The sequence below is a fragment of the Malaya genurostris genome, chromosome 3 (assembly GCF_030247185.1).
Source record: "Malaya genurostris strain Urasoe2022 chromosome 3, Malgen_1.1, whole genome shotgun sequence".
Taxonomy (NCBI): Eukaryota; Metazoa; Arthropoda; class Insecta; order Diptera; family Culicidae; genus Malaya; species Malaya genurostris.
The window spans coordinates 77649680-77664818 of record NC_080572.1 but is presented as its reverse complement, the minus strand read 5'-3'; the positions used below and the strand labels follow the sequence as shown (position 1 = coordinate 77664818).

At 36.4% G+C, this 15139-nt stretch overlaps 2 protein-coding genes across 2 annotated transcripts; one reads left to right on the top strand and one right to left on the bottom strand.

Moving 5' to 3' along the window:
* Positions 1–12293: 12293 nt before the first annotated feature.
* Positions 12294–13143, top strand: LOC131437133 (UPF0488 protein CG14286). Its single transcript, XM_058606300.1, has 2 exons — positions 12294–12624; positions 12678–13143. Exons 1-2 carry the CDS (start codon positions 12390–12392, stop codon positions 13052–13054), a joined length of 612 nt encoding a protein of 203 aa, XP_058462283.1. The 5' UTR covers positions 12294–12389; the 3' UTR covers positions 13055–13143.
* A 20-nt stretch (positions 13144–13163) lies between these two features.
* On the bottom strand, positions 13164–14559 carry LOC131437134 (28 kDa heat- and acid-stable phosphoprotein-like). Its single transcript, XM_058606301.1, has 4 exons — positions 14352–14559; positions 14169–14259; positions 13742–14103; positions 13164–13679 (listed from the first exon to the last, which is right to left on the bottom strand). The coding sequence occupies exons 1-4, from the start codon at positions 14359–14361 to the stop codon at positions 13654–13656; spliced, it is 489 nt and encodes a 162-aa protein (XP_058462284.1). The 5' UTR covers positions 14362–14559; the 3' UTR covers positions 13164–13653.
* Between the last annotated feature and the right edge of the window lie 580 nt (positions 14560–15139).

Below are 15139 nucleotides of genomic sequence, written 5' to 3'. Positions count from 1 at the left end.
ATCAATAACATTGCGGAAGGAGTTTTCGAAGATATTACAACATTTGATGGATATTTTTACTAAGTGGGCCAAAATAAAATCAATCCTAAAGTGGGCAAAAATACCTCTGTTACCCTAACTATGTCTAGCACTGAAAAATCATGTAGTCGAGTGACCCACTTGTACGCGGCGGGCAGATTTCCCCCCAGATGGCTGGCTATGTCTGCCAGCCATTTTTGCCGGAATTCTGCCAGAGTTCCGGCAAAAGTCTTTCAACAATGCAACAACCGTTTCCGGCAGAGAATTTCGCCTAGCGGTTATTAACGGTTCTTTTCTGTCGGATTCTTGCCATACAAGATTGGCAGAACCGTTTTGAATCGGTTCTACATTTTAAGCGTCTTAGTTTCATTCTTTCAATAAAAGATACATATGAAAGGCAATAAGGCGGGATTGACGAATATCAAATGAAGTCGAATAAAAAAAAAAAAAGAAAAAAGAAAGAGGAGGGAAATAAACAAGACACGTACGGCGAGATAATGACGCAATTTCGTTTGGACAATTTTGACAGCTGTCAGCCTTCTGACGGTTGCCAGAATTCCTTACAAGCGGGGTTGAGAGGGACCTGATTGACAATGAAATCCCTCTTAGAAAAAACGTTCAACGGTGGTCCTTCGTTGGTCCAATACGTTGAATCATTGGTCCAATACGTTGAATCATTGGTCTAATACGTTGAATGAATATTTCGTTGTTGTGGGCGAAATTCATTCGAAATCGGTTGTTGCACTGGAGGGGGAATTTATTCAGAATTCATTATTTCACATGAAATTCGGAATGAAAATACCTCTCCGATTCGGAATTGATTCGTGATAAATCTCGTCACACTTGTAATGTGTCGAGACCGATTAATAACCCGCGTCTTTTCAGTACCAACAACAAAATGTTTTCTACAAGCTATCGGAAATATGATCAGGAATTAGTGATTAAATTTTCAACAACGTGAGATAACCATAAATAACTGAAAAACAAAATTTTCTACAACTTTTGGAAACAATGAGTTTGGTTTTGAGGTAATCATGCACATATCACTTCCGATTATTTACTAGATGAGTATGAAAGGTAAACTTTGATTGAAAATCGTTCATTTCTTCTAGTGCTTCAAACGGAACTGGAAGTCGAGGTGTGGTTCTCCCAACAACATTAGCAAGAACAAACCAAGTATAAAGCGTGAAACACTCAAGTCGTGCTTTCACTTGGACTTCGATCGTCGGGACGAGAATTTTGCATGTTGGAACTGAGCCTGAATTTAGTTCTTAAACTCAGGTCCAATCCCTAACTCCTGTATTCTTCGAAGCGGTTCTTTTTAGAACCATTAACATATTCCCAAAAAACAATACGAAATTTTACTTTACTGTACTATATAAGTCCTTTTTTCAACCAATTAGTGTTCGTAGTTGTAGGAACTTTCTGCTAAACTACACACCTACCGACTCAGTTTAGGTGCATCGTTTCAAATTCTAGTAGTGAAGAAGGGGAAAGCTGACACAATTAATACAAGTGATCAACTAATTGATATTCGAAATTAAGAAGAAAGCGTTCCAGTTATATTCGTATTCACGACATCCAGTTATGTATTTGGCATTACACACCCGTACTTTTTTAATGTGGAACACATTTTTGTTTTCTATATAGGGGTGCAAACTAGAAACTCAAGAAAAATTCATGTATAAATGTGGTCATTTTGAACAATTACAGCTCAGTCAATTTTGTATCATTTATTAATATCATGTCACCATTTGATTGGAAATATTTCTACGTATTGATTTGAATGTTCATAGCCATGTATTTTTAATAGTATATCATTAAAAGGTTGATTAATAGCTAGCAGTATCCTATTTTGCATGCAAAAAATCTCCGGTATACCGGATTTCCCTGCCATAGTCGACGGTTTTGAAGAAGTAAGCGATATATCAAAGGGAAAGCAGCGCTCTGATTGGTTCATCGATGCAAAAGCGAAGCTGTTGGAAGCACACAAAGCTATAAATATAAGCAAAATTATAGCTAACGTTTCAGTCCTACACGTAGCTTGCTAGAGGTAGATTGTTGCTAGACAGCAAGACAAAAAGTGCCATAAAACGATTTGAAGCTTTAATTGCTATGCCCTGATCTTGTGTCATGCAAGATTGGATGAAATCCCATGTTATGTCGTTTCGCCTGAGGAATTGACAACTACCCCAGGGTAAATTTTGATAAAATTAATTAAATTTCAACCGCACAAACAAGTAAACAAACGAAATCTGACAGCCACACGCACAGCATGCTGTGATCTGATCTTAAAAAAGCATCACAAATACATGCGTACAACACAAATGTATGTGGATAGCTTATTTTCGATACACTCCTTAGCAAACATTGTTCTTGTTTTGGATTTCTTAACTCTTCCCGCAACGATTGTGTGATTGGAAAAGCGCACTTTGCTTGTTTGATGTGCAACAAGTTTCTTGTTTGACATGTTTCACAGCAGTAATATTTGTTGTGAGAAAACTGGAAATGAAACTGTTTAAATGAAAATATTGTACAGTAAGTAAATTAAACATAATCCTTTCAGGTTTCTGAGTTGGTTTCACAAGCAGTAATATGAATGATTTTCACATTTGTAACAAAAACACGTGGAATCACATAGCACTTGTGAAACATGTCAGTTTTAACAAGTTCCAATCACTTAATAAGTGCAAAGAAGCTTCATCTTTCATCTCGGAAGCGTTTGGCCATTCTGAATGGTAGTTGTGACTAAACTATTTAGTAATTGATTCTGTTGGAAATTGTTTGCCATATTAATAATGATTGAATAATTACTAATATTACCTTCGAGATACTCACGTCTCGTTTCTTGTGGATTATAAAGTTTTTCACTTTCTTCTACTGCCAACGAGAAATATTTAGTTTTTTAGCTCACACAGCAAAAATATGGAAATTTGAGAGAAAGAAACACCCATTTGGGAGTTTGGAACCTCTTGGGTTTCAGTTTGTGCTAAAGTGCACATGACTAAATTGAATTATTTACGTTTCGCATTCAGCTCATCAGTGCATTAGCAGATTATGTTGATCTACTAATGCCGCCTCGCGGATCAACATAATCCGCTAAGCAGACGTAAAGTCGTTGCTACTTACAACGCACTTATTTTACACTGTAAATGATAAGCATGTCAATGCCACTGAACCCAATGAAATCGTTTGTTCGTCCGAACACACGCGGTAGCATTTTTAATGACGCCTGTATTGAGTACTGCCATTGAAGCACAGCACCCAAAACGTGGAATCTAGCTTAAAACTTCATTCCCTGTGGCGATGTTGCGATGAAAGATCCCACATTATCGAAATGACGGAATGAGCAATGAATTCTTACTCGACTGCATGATTTTTTAGTGCTCGATCGGTTCAGTGCTAGAATTTTCGCCTGAGTTGGCTGCTCGATCAACCTGATTGACAGTGACATTATAAATGTCATTGAATATTCGCTCATTTTATGAATGTGTTAGTGTGAAATTTAAGCGACTAAAGCCATTTCACTACACTCCAGCTAGAGGAATGGATGATGCTGACTAAGGTAAGCCGTTTTGTTAATTTCCAGCGAATTTCAATAGTTTATGTTGGGATTCTAAGAAGAACTGGTTATTTACTAGTTCTGTATATCCGAAAAACATGAAGATTTAAATTTGTATATTCAGTTATATAATGTTTTCGTTTAAAAATAAACTGAAAATCAGCACGAAAACGTGCAAAATCAGGAAAGAAGAAGAAGAAAACGAATTGAAAATTCAGTCCGCATCTTCTCACTCAATTCCGAATGATTTCCGAATCAACCGGTTGTAGGCGAACCGGTTCATTCGGAATCGGTTGTTGCACTGGAGTTGGAATTGATTCGGAATCCATTATGATTTCCACATGAAATTCCGAATGAAAATTTCTCGCCGATTCGGAATTGATTCGGAATCCATTCGGATCTGATAATGTGGGATCACTGAGGTGCTTTCGATTTTGATATTTTTAGCAGTTGAAATCTGTCACTGGAAAAATGTTGTCTGTTAATCAGTGCAAACCTTTAAAAAATATTGATTTTGTGAAAATATATTATCAACTACAATACTAGTTGATAATATATTTTCACAAAATATAGATATATATTTGGAAGTACAAATGACATGAAAAAACTCTAGCAAAATATGAACAAAGATAAATATGCGCAATATTTACATTCTTTTTCGAAAGTAAAGTTAAGTAAACCTGGATTTAAATTTTACTTGCCTTCATTAAACCATTGATATATTCCAATCGAGTTCTCGATCAAACATTTATTTTGTTTTAGTAGCGTGTAACTCTTATGGGCATGTTTATAGAAATTTCCTTTCAACGGATGTACTCATCATACGAAAGTTGCTCGATTAGTTTCGAAATATTGCAACACTATTTATTTCGATACGTTCAATCTGTCATCAGCATTGCATAGTTAAATGTTTTAAATGGTATGCGTTCTCAGAACACTTTGACATTCAAGCCTACTTGTGCTCATTACAGTGAGTTGCGAAAATCGGTTCGGCAGAAAATGAAATTATCATTTGTAGCTAAAACGTGAGTTTTCTATCCGCAGCTACAAATCGCTTACTTAAAGATTAATTTCTTATTTATATAAGATGAACTCGATTGATAATTAGAAAAAGTTTATCGCTTCAACCGAAATCGCAGAATGGTAGTAATGGATGGTAGAGAAACGCTATAAAAATAACTACTGGCATACAAAACTTGAACACAAGCTTGGCGAAAAGAAGCTTAAATATCGATATCTGTATCAAAAGCATGTACAAACATATAATTGCATAATTTGGGCTATTGATGTAATTTCGTCGGCTAAAACAAATACAAATCATGACAAATATAGTCTATATTTTGGGTTCGCGTGTTCGGTGTTAATAAAGACAAAGCAGACTCTCGTGCATTTGCGGATTCAAAAGTGTGACGATTAATTGAAAATGTCGATCATTAGAAATTTTGGTTGCCTTGTTCCACATCAATGGCTCGAACAACCCCATGGGGCTGATCATTGTAGTTTTTGATTAAATTTTATAAATGTAGAATACTATACATAAAGGGTGATTTTTTAAGAGCTTGAGAACTTTTTTAAACAATAAAACGCATAAAATTTGCAAAATCTCATCGGTTCTTTATTTTAAACGTTAGATTGGTACATGACATTTACTTTTTGAAGATAATTTCATTTAAATGTTGACCGCGGCTGCGTCTTAGGTGGTCCATTCGGAAAATCCGCTTTTTTATCGACAAATTTTGTTCAGCGATGAGGCTCATTTCTGGTTGAATGGCTACGTAAATAAGCAAAATTGCCGCATTTGGAGTGAAGAGCAACCAGAAGCCGTTCAAGAACTGCCCATGCATCCCGAAAAATGCACTGTTTGGTGTGGTTTGTACGCTGGTGGAATCATTGGACCGTATTTTTTCAAAGATGCTGTTGGACGCAACGTTACAGTGAATGGCGATCGCTATCGTTCGATGCTAACAAACTTTTTGTTGCCAAAAATGGAAGAACTGAACTTGGTTGACATGTGGTTTCAACAAGATGGCGCTACATGCCACACAGCTCGCGATTCTATGGCCATTTTGAGGGAAAACTTCGGAGAACAATTCATCTCAAGAAATGGACCGGTAAGTTGGCCACCAAGATCATGCGATTTGACGCCTTTAGACTATTTTTTGTGGGGCTACGTCAAGTCTAAAGTCTACAGAAATAAGCCAGTAACTATTCCAGCTTTGGAAGACAACATTTCCGAAGAAATTCGGGCTATTCCGGCCGAAATGCTCGAAAAAGTTGCCCAAAATTGGACTTTCCGAATGGACCACCTAAGACGCAGCCGCGGTCAACATTTAAATGAAATTATCTTCAAAAAGTAAATGTCATGTACCAATCTAACGTTTAAAATAAAGAACCGATGAGATTTTGCAAATTTTATGCGTTTTATTGTTTAAAAAAGTTCTCAAGCTCTTAAAAAATCACCCTTTATAAAAGAGGGTCGTACAATATGCAGTGATACATTGATTGATATTTTCGAAATAACGGAAATAATTTTCAATAACGATAATGCGCTTCTGCTGCTCTGCGAGAAATATAAAATAAACAAATTGAACGAACACTTGCAATCGTATGAAATAAGCATTCCCACTTGTACGCGGCGGACAGATTTCCCTCCAGACGGCTGGCTATGTCTGCCAGCCATTTTTGCCGGAATTCTGCCAGAATCCCGGCAAAAGTCTGGCAACAACCGTTTCCGGCAGTGAATTTCGCCTAGCGGTTAATACGGATCTCTTTCTGCCGGGTTCTTGCCATACAAGATTGGCAGAACCGTTTTGAATCAGTTCTACATTTTTAGAGCAAATTCAGCAACTGCAAGATTCATATCAGTGGTCTATAATGTAAATGAAACTGGAACAAACGTATCCCCAGCAATCCGTTTTAGCTTTATTTATTCGACCAGTTCTACTGTCAAATTTAAAACTGGTATACATTGCCGTTCTATTTTTTCTATATTTGAAACACAGATAAAACGCTCTTGGAACTGCCAGTTTATTTTGGTATAATTTCTAGATTTAAATTTTAAAACTGACATAAATTATGCATCTAGAACTAGAACACTCCTGAATATGCCCTTAGTGTCTAGGTTTTATTTTTTCAATAAAAATTACTTATGAAAGACAATTAGTTATTGCCCTTCATATATATGGAAAATGTTATTGTCAATAACATTGCTTTCTCACTACCAAACATACCCATATTTCAATCTTATTTACCTCGTCTCAAAATTCGTTTTTTGTATGTACAAAAAAAGAAAAACAAAGGTAGAGGGAAATAAACAAGACACGTGCGGCGAGTTAATGACGCAATTTCGCCCGGACAATTTTGACAGCAATCGGAATGCAGCCAGCTTTCTGACGGTTGCCAGAATTCCCCACAAGCGGGTTACAGCTAGACCAGTAGTAGTAAGTAACAGGAATACAATACCCGCTTGTGAGGAATTCTGGCAACCGTCAGAAGTCTGGCTGCATGCCGGCTGCTGTCAAAATTGTCCAGGCGAAATTGCGTCATTATCTCGCCGTACGTGTCTTGTTTATTTCCCTCCTCTTTCTTTTTTCCTTTTTTTTTTATTCGACTTCATTTGATATTCGTCAATCCCGCATGTACGTACAAAAAACGAACCTTGAGACGACGTAAATGAGATTGAAATATGGGCATGTTTGATAGTGAGAAAGCAAAGTTATTGACAATAACATTTTCCATGATTAGTATATATGAAGGGCAATAACTTATTGCCTTTCATATGTATCTTTTATTGAAAAAATAAAACGAGGACGCTTAAAATGTAGAACCGATTCAAAACGGTTCTTCCAATCTTGTATGGCAAGAATCCGACAGAAAAGAACCGTTAATAACCGCTAGGCGAAATTCTCTGCCGGAAACGGTTGTTGCATTGTTGCCAGACTTTTGCCGGAATTCTGGCAGAACTCCGGCAAAAATGGCTGGCGGACATAGCCAGCCGTCTGAGGGGGAATCTGTCTGCCGCGTACAAGTGGGATAATAGCAATGTTATAGCTACATAATTAAGAAGGGACCACTGATTTACGACTATGTAGTTACAAAACTTGAAGCAATGTATTTATGTGGAAAATATTCATAAACGTTAGAATAAAATTCATTTCATTTCCCTTGACCAAAAATATAGCGTTCCCAGAGATGTCAGATCTGAAAATTTCGTACATAGTGCTGCAGACATATTTTATTGTGCAGACTTTTGAAAATCGAGTTTTTCGCAGACTTACGTCAAAATTTACCGACTTTTGAAAAAATTGTCGCGATTTTTTTTTACTCGCCAAGTCAGAGTTTAGCGTATCATACTTTATAGAGAAATTGCTACCAGACATACTTGCAATTTTTACCTGCCATCTCTGGTTCTACCTCAAAACTTCTCATTTCGTTCGAACAATTTTTTTCTTTGAATCAACAAGAAGTGATGATTGCACTCACTATTTTGTTCATTTTAGAAAAAAAATCACAGTATGTGTAATACAAACTTTGTTTGAAATAAGTTGTAAAGTATGGTCACAGACTAACAGACATGACAGTATGAGTAAATTCTTATAAAAATAACTTTCGTGATGCTCTAGTTCCACCTACATTGTACTGCGCGAACTATTTTCTGTCGGTACACCCCTTGTGTTATGTGAAAGTTTTTTTATTAGTTGGTTTCCCCTCGTTTGTCAACACCGATCAGCTCCATGCAGGGATACCTGATTTCATCATAATATTTGAAAATGAATCATCACAATAAATTATTGGATATAATATATTTAACTTTTTTAGCGATGTTGGAAGGTAACCATTTATTTTTCTCAACGTTGCTCATCTAGATTATTTTTTATTGTGTTGGTAATTTTCATCCGAAATTAAGTGGCGGTAGACCAGAAGCAAGTAAATATTGTAACAAAATGGGTTCGATTTTGTATTGCGTTGGAGGATGAGAAGTAGCACAATTATGTATATAGTTTTGGCAATATGTATTAAATCTGTATCCTGCATGAAATTCGCATGGACGTATACGAATCAATACATGACAGGTAGTTCTGTATAAATGGTAACTCTGTTGGTAAATGAAAAAACCTGTTTTAATCCACCTAGTGGTGTAATGATGCCTTTCGCATATCAATCAAACTATCATATATAATACTGTGGTATTCTTCAAAATTTTTTTTTTTCGATTCTTAAAAGAATAATCGAAATAGATTTGTTTGACCGTCTACTGATAAAAACTATCAATTGGAAAAGATTTGAGGTCGATTTAGAAAACTTTTTACGGTTTTTCGCTCTTTTCTGTGATGGTATAATATTTTTAACCCACTTTACCCTATATTTCCGGATCCGGAAGTCGGATCCGGATGAAATTCAGGAATTACGTATGGGATCACAGGACCTTTCATTTGAACCTAAGTTTGTGAAAATCGGTCGCGCCATCTATGAGAAAAGTTATAACACATATTTTCTTATTTTTGCACATTTTACCCTCATAAAGTTAGTGCAAAAAACGTTACATGCACACATACGCACATACACACACACAAACACACACACACACAGACATTTTGCGTACTCGACGAACTGAGTCGAATTGTATGTGACACTCGGCCCTCCGGGCCTCGGTTCAAACGTCGGTTTTCACAGTGATTGCATAACCTTTCTATATGAGAAAGGCAAAAAAAAATTTTCTTCGATTCTTAAAAGAATAACCAAAATCGGTTTGTTTGACCGTCTACTGATAAAAACCATCAAATTGGAAAAGATTTGAGGTCGATTTAGAATTTTTTTTAAGGTTTTTCCGCATTTTCAGTGATGGTGTACAATTTTTAACACACTTTACCCTATATTTCCGGATCCGGAAGTCGGATCCGCATGAAATTCAGGAATAACGCATGGGACCACAGGACCTTTCATTTGAACCTAAGTTTGTGAAAATCGGTCGCGCCATCTATGAGAAAAGTTAAAACACATATTTTCTTTTTTTTGCACATTTTACCCCATAACTCTCGAACCGGAAGTCGGATCCAAATAATATTCAGGAATTTTGTATGGGACCACAAGACCTTTCATCTGAATCTAAGCTTGTGCAAATCGGTTCAGCCATCTCCGAAAAAAGTTAGTGCAAAAAAACGTTACATACACACATACGCACATAAACACACACATACACACACACACATACACACACAGACATTTTGCGTACTCGACGAACTGAGTCGAATGGTATATGACACTTCGGTTCAAAAGTCGGTTTTCACAGTGATTGCATAACCTTTCTATATGAGAAAGGCAAAAATAAACACAGTCTAGATGACAGACAAGATGTTTTTGATAGGGTAAAGTGGTGACATCATGACATATGCGTGTACTGTCCCAACTAAAGGAATATTCGAAATGACGGTTAAAATGATTGAAGAATCTAATTTGAGTGTCCTGTCTGTTAGTCTGTGGTATGGTTGAATTTAAATAAGAGTTTTCAGCTGTCAAACTGAAACAACCATGGTTATAGTTGTTCCAAACGAATATTCGTTGGAAATACCTTAAAATCAGAGCTAAAAACAACCTGGTATTTCAGTTTATTTCGAAGTTCATAGTCAGTCAAAGTAAATCAAAAACATGTTTCGCAACTTTCAATGTAAGAATACGATTGAATTAACCTTCAATATGGTTGATAGTACCCTAGTTTTTTCTCCCGCATTATCAGATCCGAATGAATTCCGAATCGGCGAGAAATTTTCATTCGGAATTTCGTGTAAAAATCATGTGGAATTCCGAATAAATTCCACTTCCAGTGCAACAACCGATTCCGAATGAATTTCGCCTTCAACCGGTTGGTTCGTTAATCTCGGAATTTAGTGAGAAGATGCAGATTTAATTGTCGATTCGTTTTCTTTCTATTATTTCCCGATTTTGCACGTTTTCGTGCTGATTTTCAGTTTACTTCTCAATAAAAAAAATGTATATAACTAATTATATAAATTTAAATCTTCAAGTTTTTCGGATATGAAGAACTAGTAAATAAACAGTTCTTCTTAGAATCCACACATAAACTGTTGAAAATCTCTGGAAATTAACAACAAGGACTACCTAAGTCTGCATCATCCATTCCTCTAGCTGGAGTGAAAAGAATTGGCGTAAGTCGTTCATCTTTCACACTAACACATTCATAAAATGAGCGAAAATTCAATGACATTTATAATGTCACTGTCAAACGGGTTAATCGAGCACCCAGAAACGAGCAGTCGATTAAGAATTCATTGCTCATTCAGTAATTTCGATAATGTGGGTAACAGAAGCGATTTGAATCGATTCTACATGTTAGTGTCTTTGATTTTATTTTATTTTTAATAATAAGTATGTATGAAGGCAATAACATTGGTTTCTCAATATCAAACATGACAATCTCTCAAAATATCCATATTTCAATATCATTTACCTCGTCTCAAGAAACGTTTCTGTTTTTAAGGGGATTTTACAATCTTAGAAAATTGGCATTGTTGCATATCAGTTTATTTCGCAGTTGTTGAACGGAAATTTAAATAAAAAATATCAGTATGTTTAAAACTTTTTTTAAACAAACTGATGTCTTTTTTCTTGAAGATTCATCAGGCAGTAGCGGAGCTTTAGCGTTGTTTAACAATTTCCTGAGATTTTCCTGATATTGTAAGTAGAACCTTAAATGTACATGCAGGATTAACCAATATGAAATGAAGACGATCAAAAGACGAAGGAAGAGCAAATAAGCAAGACATGTCCGAAAGGAGAATGACACAATTTCGCCTGGGCAATTTTGACGGCAGCCGGAATGTATCCAGGCTTCAGCCGTCTGCCAGAATACCTTACAAGCGGGTGTTTGACGTTTTTCCTCACAGAATTCACGCTTAAAAATAGTTACTCAAAAATGAGTAAGATCTCACTCTTCTACAGAAAAAGTGGAGCAACTCTAATTTAGAGTAACTCCGAAGTTACTCAAATTTGAGTTCTTCCACTGGAAACGATATTTGGGTAAAATCTACTCATTTATTGAGTAATACTTAATTTGTACATGTACCAAAAATAGAGTAAATACCACTCAAATTTTGAGTGAAATTTTATTTCATATATATTCACCGAATTTGCAAAAATATTGCTCCTTTTCTGAGTATATTGTATTAAAATATTAAGTAATTGAACTCAATACTATATCAAGTGGTGGTCGCTTGGAGTAATGTGTCAATCGCAAATTAACATACATGTCAGTTATGCTCAGGCACCAATCATACACTTATTCCTCATAAATGACATTTGAGCATATTCGTTTCCATTCTAAAGCACAACACGGAGTTTATCATTCCGGTTTTTGCAGACACAACACCGTTTGTGTTGAGCGATTCACCCTCGAAATACGCGATCTCACTAACAAAAACTACAACCTGTTGCTACAAATGGTTATTACAACTTTTAGACTGATCTTGCGAATAGTAACAAAAAACGAGTTCTTGCATTAAACTCAAATTTAGAGTAGGAGTTACTCAATATCATTGATGATAACTACTCAATTTTTGACGTTTCCATGTATCATTTGAAAATGAGTAACAAGTACTCAAACTCTGAGTAACTTTTTCTAAGCGTGTGAATTGAATTTCATTTCAAGATTTTTTTCGTGCAATTTCGATTGCATATTTTAGCAACGCACCTGGTTGGTATTTTGCTTTTACTTCTACTATTTTGTGCTGATTTGTAGTATCGCATTGCTGATTTTAACTAATAATCGTTTAAAAAATATCGCAGCATCAAAACAATGCCTCCACCAAAAGTAAAACTGCACAAGAATACTGGGAAACAAAAATCTATACCTAAATTACCTCCTAATCGGTCAACGTCAGGAACTCAAGTCTCGGAAATCACTACCAATCATATGCCACAAGCAGGTCCAACAGAACCAGACCGACAATTTGAGTTGGAGCTATACTGGTGCATTCAGCAATTGGAAAATTCTCTTAATACACCTCACATCCGTGAGAATAACAAAAAATGTAAGTTTAAAACACACTTAGTCAAATATATTCTATACATTTATTTTTTTTAGTGGAAGATATCACGAAACTAATAAATATACTCAAGTCCCCTAGCCAACCATTAATCAAAAAGCGACAGATTATGCGGACCAATCTTGGGGACTATCGAACAAAAATGGCAGAGGAGGAGAAAACACTGGCTCTTAATCCAGAAAGTGTGGGATTTGATGCACCGAAAAAGAAAGCGAAATATCATTTTGTGAAAAAGGCTGCTATTCTTAATGGCAGTAATGATTTTCGTTTCAATTTTTCCAATATTCAAATAACGGATGACATAGTAGAAACAAAAGCAGAAGTAAATACGCAATCGGAAGTCAGTGTGTGTAAACCGTGCATAGTTGGGTCTACTGCAAATTCCTTCAGATTCAACTTCACCATTGAAGAGTAGCAATAAATTACAGAAACGAACGCAAAAATATTCTGTTAACGATATTTATTAAATATATCAGTGACGCATTCGTCGCGAACCGATTTCAATTATTGGATTCATAAATCAGTTTTTGGGTTGTAATATTTCTAATTTTTATTATTCTCTACTACCAATTCTGTGATCAATCATATGCGACTTAATATTGTACCTAACAAATTGCGTAGGAAATTCGAACGTCAATCTGGCAGATTACCGCGATTAAATTCAGTATATCGCGGGAAACATGCATCTCTCTTGCTTACAAAATTGGCATAATCTTTCTAAATAAAGTACCGTTTACACGGTACGCTTGTCTTCGCCAACGTCACATCGATCCGTCAAGATTCGTTGAATTCTTTCGAGTGAACTTACACAAATGTTTCTTTTGAAAATGTAGCCTGGAAAAAATCCAAAATTCTTACCCGGATACCATGACGTTTATGGAAGACTAAACGTTTGTATAGACGATACCTTATATAATGTTATATAAAACTTGTCGAAATGACGTGCATAAAGAAGATATATATCGTATCACCAAAACAAACGCTTCGGCATCTAATCTGGACCACTTGAGAACCCTACGAACCGCCCTTTGCATCTTTAGCTAGAAATAAAATAGAACAAAAATCAACATGGATAATTATGGTGCACTCGTTCGAAACGTGCCTTTCTTTTCCGCATCACGACGAGCGGCCGCTTCTGCTCGGTGCTGTTTTATGATAGCCAGTCGTGCAAGATCTGCTTTAGCTTGTGACGTTTTTCCTTCAGCATGTCGCTTCATATACGCTGCGTGCGCCTTCTGTTTGTCTATCTGCTCACGCTCACGGCGAGTCAGTTGGGGTTTATCATCTTCATCCACATCTGCAGCTTTCACGAAGGCTTTCTTCTGCACACGGTTGGGATTCTGGATTTCAATCAACGAACTGGCTCCTTTATTGTCTTCCTCCTCAGATTCCTCTTCGGAATCGTTGCTTTCCTTCTCACTTCCTGCTTCTTCTTCGGACGATTCTTGGTGAGTTTCTCTCCACCTGAAAAATAAAAACAATCACGTTTTACTATCGTCCTGTACTATAAAAACTCATCATGCTGTTACTTTTTTTTCAGCTCCTCATTTTTACGTTCAGCTTCCAACTCTTCAGGACTGGTAAAGTGACGATTGCGTCCTTTGTGATTTACGTACTTTCCTACAGGAATAAGAAAATAACATGTCCTCAACAAAGATCTACGTCACGAAGAAAAAATACCTTCAGAAGGCTTGCACAAAAACGGATCTTACCTCTGGGCATTGCAACGAAATTATATCACAGAATGCTTGAGTGTAGCTTAGAAGCAATAACGCTAGTAATTAAATGAACTGTTGAAGAATTTGGTTGATGAAATGTTATAAGTTTAGCTTTCCACCACCACGAAAGAACGCGAGAAAATTTCTATACGGAAGGTAAAAACGCACGAAGTCACCTAAAACGTCAAAATCGATACTTTACTTAGCAAGGTTGATATAGAAGTGAACGAGGGTAGATCAACTCATGATGGTAAATGGATTGGTGGCGAGATTGTTCTGTGTGGTTACGGTTGTTATTTTCACTTGTAAAAATAAGGTAGATGTGATGACGGCCCTCTGTCACGACGCCATCTTGATGTGATCAATATCGGAACTTCAAAATCAGCTGATTGCAACGTAAACGAACAAACAGTAATACATTTGTTTTACGCGTTTACCTTGTTTAGTGCACGAAAATTAGTGAATTTTTGGTCGACTCTCTCACAATAACTTGTCGGTTTACCTAAAATACAGCAGACAGTGTTTTGGGACATCAAGTGGAGATAATTTTCACAATTCGAGAGTCGCGATGAGTATCAAAACATCGCAGTGTTTGGGGCTCGAAACGCGAGGGGCTCAACGTAATCGGTATACTTTCAAATGGCTGGTGCTCACATACCGGTGTCAGATGGGTGTGTGATGAAGAAAAGTGTAAACATCGGTCTTTGTAGGATCATCCGTTCAATCAGACCCGGTGGTAATCATCGAGCACAAGTTTTTTTTCGAAATTTTCTAGACGGAAA